This window comes from Priapulus caudatus, unplaced genomic scaffold (genome assembly GCF_000485595.1).
Source record: "Priapulus caudatus unplaced genomic scaffold, Priapulus_caudatus-5.0.1 Scaffold64, whole genome shotgun sequence".
NCBI lineage: Eukaryota > Metazoa > Priapulida > Priapulimorpha > Priapulimorphida > Priapulidae > Priapulus > Priapulus caudatus.
Window position 1 is genome coordinate 169,995 of NW_014577125.1, and position 6,615 is coordinate 176,609.

General features: G+C 48.1%; 2 protein-coding genes across 2 annotated transcripts in view; both read left to right on the forward strand.

Annotated features, from left to right (window-relative positions):
* The window catches only part of LOC106821214 (arginine-glutamic acid dipeptide repeats protein-like), a 57,218-nt gene that overhangs the window by 41,776 nt on the left and 8,827 nt on the right, over positions 1 to 6,615 (forward strand). Inside the window, exons 11-14 of the mRNA XM_014825923.1 lie at positions 2,253 to 2,348; positions 3,551 to 3,735; positions 4,093 to 4,242; positions 4,543 to 4,831. Of these exons, the coding sequence (XP_014681409.1) occupies positions 2,253 to 2,348; positions 3,551 to 3,735; positions 4,093 to 4,242; positions 4,543 to 4,662 (551 nt within the window). The 3' untranslated portion in view covers positions 4,663 to 4,831. The remainder of the gene's footprint in view (positions 1 to 2,252; positions 2,349 to 3,550; positions 3,736 to 4,092; positions 4,243 to 4,542; positions 4,832 to 6,615) is intronic.
* Positions 6,100 to 6,615, forward strand: part of LOC106821215 (arginine-glutamic acid dipeptide repeats protein-like) — a 6,370-nt gene continuing 5,854 nt past the window's right edge. Inside the window, exon 1 of the mRNA XM_014825924.1 lies at positions 6,100 to 6,287. Coding sequence (XP_014681410.1) covers positions 6,100 to 6,287 — 188 coding nt within the window. The remainder of the gene's footprint in view (positions 6,288 to 6,615) is intronic.

The window sequence follows — 6,615 nt, forward strand, 5'->3', positions numbered from 1 at the left end:
AGAGAGAGAGAGAGCGTGCATGCGTTTTTGTGCGTGTGCGTGTGCGTGTGCGTGAGAGAGAGAGAGTGCGTATGCTGAGAAAAAGAGAGAGAACAAATTCGTTAAGACGAGAGAGAGAGTAGGAGTGAGTTGGAATGATAAGTAGCTGTTACTGACGTTGAATTAGGCCAAGTCTATAGAAAAATACATGCTATGATGGCGGGAAGTGTGTGCCAATGTACCATGTGCTGACCGCAGGGACATCGTAGCAGTAAATTCAAAGCTTCCTACTTTGTTTGCGGGTGAACGCTCCTCAAGGGAGAAGCGTTATTGGCCCTGGTAAACACGGATCTAGAGCCTGAGCGATGGCCGCACTGGGCCCTTTTATTTTATTCTGCCTGCAATTTTCTCATCAATGCGGCGGATTAGGGGTCGCAATTTACGAGAAATGTCGGGCATTGTCACGCGTGGATGGATGCAGATTGCGGGAGCGGGTGCGCATGCATGCGTCACTAGTGTGTGATCATTCGTGCGCGCAATAGTCACATCACATCTGCTGTTGCTTTGCAATGACTAGTCTCTTCACATCCAGTAGCTTCAAAGAAATCAGCCTCTTCGGCTCACCGCCTGCAATATATTGACATTGCTGCGGGTGTGCGAATGCAGGATATTTGCATCTCCTGCCTGCTTATCCATGCAGCAACTTTTCATTGCATTCTCTGCATCCCCCGTGTAGAATCTTATCGTGGCTTCCCGCTTCCCCATAAAACATCACATTGCTTCATACTTTCCCATACAGCATCTTTTCATTGCTTCCTGCTTGCCTATACAGCATCCACTGATTGCGGCCTGCTTCACTGTGCAGCATCGATTCATTGCTTGCTCTTATCTCCACTCAACATCTTTTCATCCCTCTTTATGCACACACTCCATCCTGCTTAGCACAAAGATACTCAGCTGTGTAAAGATTTCTCAATAGTATGCAACGACACAGGTTAACAAATGAACGCATCCACAGATCATTTGTTGTAATGTTGTCACGTTAACATTTTGTGGAAAGTGCACATCTCTCCAATAACCAAGAAACGAGTCTATTTGCCTATCCAAATGGAACTAGGAGTATATATGCTTCAGTTCATGAAATGCCAAAATTATTTTGATAAATGTTTCATAAATATTAATGTGGTCACATTTTATCTCTTTATTCCATGTCATTTTACAGATTTCATCATTATGCTGAGTATGGCATTTATTGATTTTTAGCTTGAAAATCACAAACGCTACTTTTTAGGCAATTTAAGGTTTTCAACTCTTCGGTAATGTTGCACTTTGCATTCTGAAAATGTGTGTGGCTTTGCAAACTTGGCACTTGACAACTTAATATTGGAAATTGGAAAAATATAAGTGCTTAGCCTATATGCAGATGTAGTCACAAGTGACAAATGTGTCATCGAATGTAAAGCAGTTTTGGATTCTTTAAAACACATTCTCATACACCTTAGAGCAGGCCCAACTTAATAACTGCATGTTCATTGGAGAAGCCCAGTTATTTAATAAATAATTATGATGGGTTAGGGTGTTAATAATGATTCCAGTTGAGAATTTTAATTAGGCCAGACCACCAGGTGGGAATATTACAAAAGCTTAAGAATTAGTCTCATTTTAAGAGTAATACTAATAGTGTGGGGATTATTTGTACAAGGTTGCATGTCTTGTGCAACTCCTTAATTTATAACTTAATTATGCACTATTTTTGACATTCACGAATAAGTTGTTGGCAGATTATTACTTTTAAACGGCTAACTTATTCATGTACATGTTTTTCGTGGTTTATTTGAATCCTGATAGTAATATTCCTTATGCAACTCATTCATGGATATATGTAAAGATGCATCATTGTTAACACCCATGAATAGGTTTCAGGCTATTCATACATGTATGCAGCGTACATTTGTTGTAAGCCTACATGAAATTGCCACAAAAAACTCAAGAATTTTACATGAAATATAAGCAGATACACAAGAGACCCTAGATTGCTCAAAAAGCAGCGGCTTTGATCGACGAGCTAAAATTGACACATACTTTGCTCAGCGAGATAAGGAAATATCAAAACCCATTGGAATACAGAGCTAAAACTACAGATTTCATCATTTTAATAGTTCGTGAATATTTGTTTAAAGTTCGAAGCGATTGTGTGATTCAAGTCCAGGAACTGTCTCAAACTATTTGGTGATTTAAGATGCAATAACCTAACTACTACGATCTGTTTGCAGTGAGTCAGAGCTCTTGCAGTGAGGAGGACGTAGATTCCGAAGATTCGGACACAAGAGAAGCGAGTGGCTATGCGTGCCGGCATTGTTTCACTACCAGTGAGTATGCAGTTGTGCTCCTCTACCTACATCTACAGTTAATGCAGCTAATGCAGGTCAGATACCGTTGTGTCACCATGATTGTGTAACAGTGGTCAGCCAAACCTTCCTAATAACTGTTTTCTGTTCCACCAATCATGTTTCTCTACGTTGTTTTCACCCCTCTCATCCCCTTCTCTTCTCATTAATTTATTTTACGAAGTGCATGCATCTCGCAAACCTGCAGTCATATGTAGTCTGCCCTTTACTAATCGCTTCTATCTCTTATCCGTGCTCCCACAGTCCTTACCTTCACTAATCTCATCCCATCCCTCTCATCCCATCCCTCTCATCCACTATCCTAAACCCTGTCACTCTTTTCTTCTCCTTAAATTGTTCGCTGTCCCTTAATCCTTCCATCCCGTAACTGTGAGTTATTTCGCCCCTTCCCGTGATTTAGAACCATCGAGTCGCGCCTCTCTGTGCATTATGTAAAGTGGTGGCAACCGCATCCGGTGTTAAGAAACAGGCGAGTGACAGCGCGCACGAATGACGAATCGCCGGCCCGCGGGCCGGGCGGCCGCAGCGTGGCAGCCGCACGCTGTAAATCTGCTGTCGGCGTGCGCTAATGGCCGTTATTAATCGCTCTCGCGCGCGGGCGCGGGGGGGGGAGGCGCTCGCCATTTTAGCGTGCGCGCGGGGAGCCGTAATTCTGGATTAACGGGAGGGAGGTGCGGACTCGCTCTGGCGGCGGCGTCCTCGATGTGGCCGCGCTGTTATTTACGCGCGCGCTGCGTCTAGAATTTTGAGGTCCTTCATCTGATCAAACGAGAGTGCACTTCATACGACGAAGACGGGAATAGTCGAGAAGAACAGAAGGGTCGATCGCTAGAGTATACATGTTGAGCTTTATAGTGTAAGCGATGGCGTCTTGGGACACTCATTACTGATTAGTAACACAGGCCACACTGCATTAGCTGCCTGTTGCAATGCGAACGATCGATACAAACAAGATTTCGTTAAGAGGGAATGTTTTTGATAATCTCCTCATAGTTTTATTGTAATCTTCGCATGAAAGGCTGCGGTGGTTCTTCAGTACAGCTGGGGGGGGTTGTTGTCGACCGCTATCGACCGTCAATCCTACCTGGGAAATTCTCAAATTACGTATGTGTTATGCAGCCTCCGATTGACATGTAGTGAAGATCTATGTGTGACAATAACAGGTTCCAAGGACTGGCACCACGGCGGGCGAGATCGTGTGCTGCTCTGCACCAACTGTCGGCATTACTTCAAGCGATACGGCTACCTGCCCCCGCTGAATCGTGACGAGGAGGAAGTGCCACTTTTCATGTTTAAGCCCAAGGTCGAGCAAATCGGTGCACTGAACGGCGACGGCGACAACAAGACTGTAAGTAGAACTGATAAGACTCACTCGTAGATTCTGAAGGTTCTTCATTTCGGTGAATTGCACTTTTGATCGTTTTTTTTCCGTCGGTTTTCACATTTTTGGCTGGACTCACTCGTAGATTGTAAAGATTCTATAAGTGAATTTCGCTTTCGGAGTTTTTTTAACGTCGGCTTTGACGTCCGATGTTAAGATATTCGCACATTTTTGGCAGGACTCGTAGATTGTGAAGATTCTATAAGTGAATTGCACTTTTAGTTGTTTTGCGGTTGTAATTTGTTTTTAGGTTTTAATTTGTGGGTAGTTTTTTGTCCGCCGGCTTCGGCGTCCGATGTTAAGATGTTCGCTTGTTTTGCGCAGGACGTTGCCGACGTCACGTGTCCTGTGAGTGCGCGAAGCAGTCCGAGCAGCATCGTAGATGGTGTCATAGTGCGTGGCCGCCAGTCACCCAGCACTGCCAGCACCTGCAGTAACAGCAGCAGTGGTGACCACGCTGGCCGGAAAAACAAGGTGAAGCAGCACAGAGATAACAGATATAGTGTTATAGATAACAGATATAGTGTTATAGATAACAGATATAGTGTTATAGATAACACCTAATAGAATAAGATAAGATAAGAATAAATAAGTTTAAATTTTAATTAATTTACATATAAATAAATAAAATTAGATATAACATTCTACAATTGGTTGAGGTGGATACTTCGTCTTTGGATGCCCTCTTGTTTGATAGAGTGCCCATGTCTGCACACCACTCACACGCGGCCACAGCCTGAATTATTCTTTCTAAACACTCATTCCCGCAGTATGAAAACGGGCCCGGAAGTGCCGCAAAAAGCGAAGTCAGGATGGGGACGACATCGAGAACGGGCGAGGAGCAGACGTGCCCTCTGGTGGGAAGAAGAACGAAAGAGCAGAAGCGGGTGGTGAGTCTGTCGGAGTCGGCAACGACCGACAGCGGTAGCGTGTCGCACGAGGAGAACAGTAACGATGCTGAGATGGCCAGCACTCTATCCTCGAGAAGTCCCTCATTCCCGGAAGCAACCCCAGCCTCATAGGAGTGACCAGCGACCCACTAGACCACACTCCGGCCCGACAGGTACTACGGTTCACTACGCCATATTTTTCGCGTCCAGATATGTCGCGATCAGACCTTGACGGAACAATTCCGCGAAGTGGTTACATTTCAACGGCTAAAGCCTGCGGTCGGTGAACTTATTGAATATATTCGGCTTAAATTATTCAGTATGGAATTATTCCGCGTTCTTGCGCAAATTCGCGAAACATAAACCACCGCAAAATATACCAGTGATATACAGGTAAGCAACCATGCGCCATTGAACCATTACGTTCCACAACAGTGGCGTAGCTAGGATTTCTCTTCAGCGGGGGGAGGGGGGGGCACTGGGGGGCCTACATTCGTGGGGGGGGCACACATATATCCACTCTTTCTTCTGTAGCTATTACTGTCCTCTAACGGGCACTTGTTTTAATTCAAATATTTTTTTTATCAAGCATGACTTTTCAGTGGGGGGCACCCTGGGGGCCCGGCACAGAAAATTTGTGTGCGGCTTCGCGCGCGCGAACTCGGGGGGCGCGCTGCCCCCCCCAGGGGCCCCCCCCGCTCAGCCTACGCCTCTGTCTCCACAATTAGAATAACAAGCTGCATGGAAAGTCACACTCTTTGTTTCACTTTTTACGACAGGCAGACTTGACGTTACACGACTGCAAAGCGTATATTTTGAGGTGCGCCTTGGGAGCTCACTCAAGTAGATATCTTTTTTTTCCACATTTCAACAATTGATTCTCGTTCGATTCAGCACGAAAGAGAAGACCAAAACGACTGAAAGTATGCGGCACGGTGCTGCCACCTGGCACCCGGCTCGCTGCAAGCTCTGCCGGCGCCAGCCCGCGACCACAACGCCACCGCTTTAGTGCTGTGGGTCCGTACGTCTCAAGCATGGACGCCTCTTAAGCCAAATCAGGAGCAAGGAGAGCCGCCGAGGGTTGCTGAGCGACGTCTCAGAGACAAATGGCGACTCGGACGTCAGCAGGGGGCGCTGCTAGCGTTCAGGCAGCGCGCTCGCCGAACAAAACGCGAGATTTTGGCCGCCGATCGTCGACGACGACGCTAGTGCGCGCCGCCGCCGCCCGACGCTCTGCATCGAGGAGCCGCCGCGTGCAGGCAGCGGAGGCGCAGGGGCGGGACCAGCGAGCGTGCGCCCCGGCAGTCCCACAGATCGCAAACCTATCAGCACGTCCCCGGCGTGCCGCGGACGTTAGTCCGCGACCCGTGTTATTGACGCTGCGCGCGCTGTTATGCGCACCGCGAACAGACGCCGAGCGCGACAGAGGGGCGCAGCAGCGATGGCGGCAGAAGGTGGCGCCACGGAGCGGCGCGCGAAGAGCGATCGGCTGTGCATCAAGCAGGAGGCTGTGGATCCCGATACGAGTAACGAGGCGCAGGAGGAGGGAAGGGGGAGCATGAGGAGAACCCCCTCCCCTGAACCGACGCGCGACAACACCGAACTGTGCCGAACCAAGTCTGCAATGTGGTGAACATCGCCCCTGGTGTGTGTCGCCGTGCGTGCGTGCGTGCGTAGCGTCGTCAGTGTGTATGCCTGCTATGTGAGTCTGTGCTGTCTTCGGTGATGTGCTGTACGTGCTGCGGCTCGCGTGCGTGGCTGTGATCCCGCTGCGTGCGTGCGTGCAGTGCGTCGCGTCTGCGTCTGGCGTTGTACAGTGTGATCTAGTGTGTATGTGCGCATTGTGGTGCCGTCTGATGTGCGTGCGTGCGTTTTCAGCTGTGTGTTTGTCAGTGATCATGCTGAGTTGTGTGAAGTGCCGTGCACGTCGTGCGGTTGTGCGTGTTGCGTGTGCGGT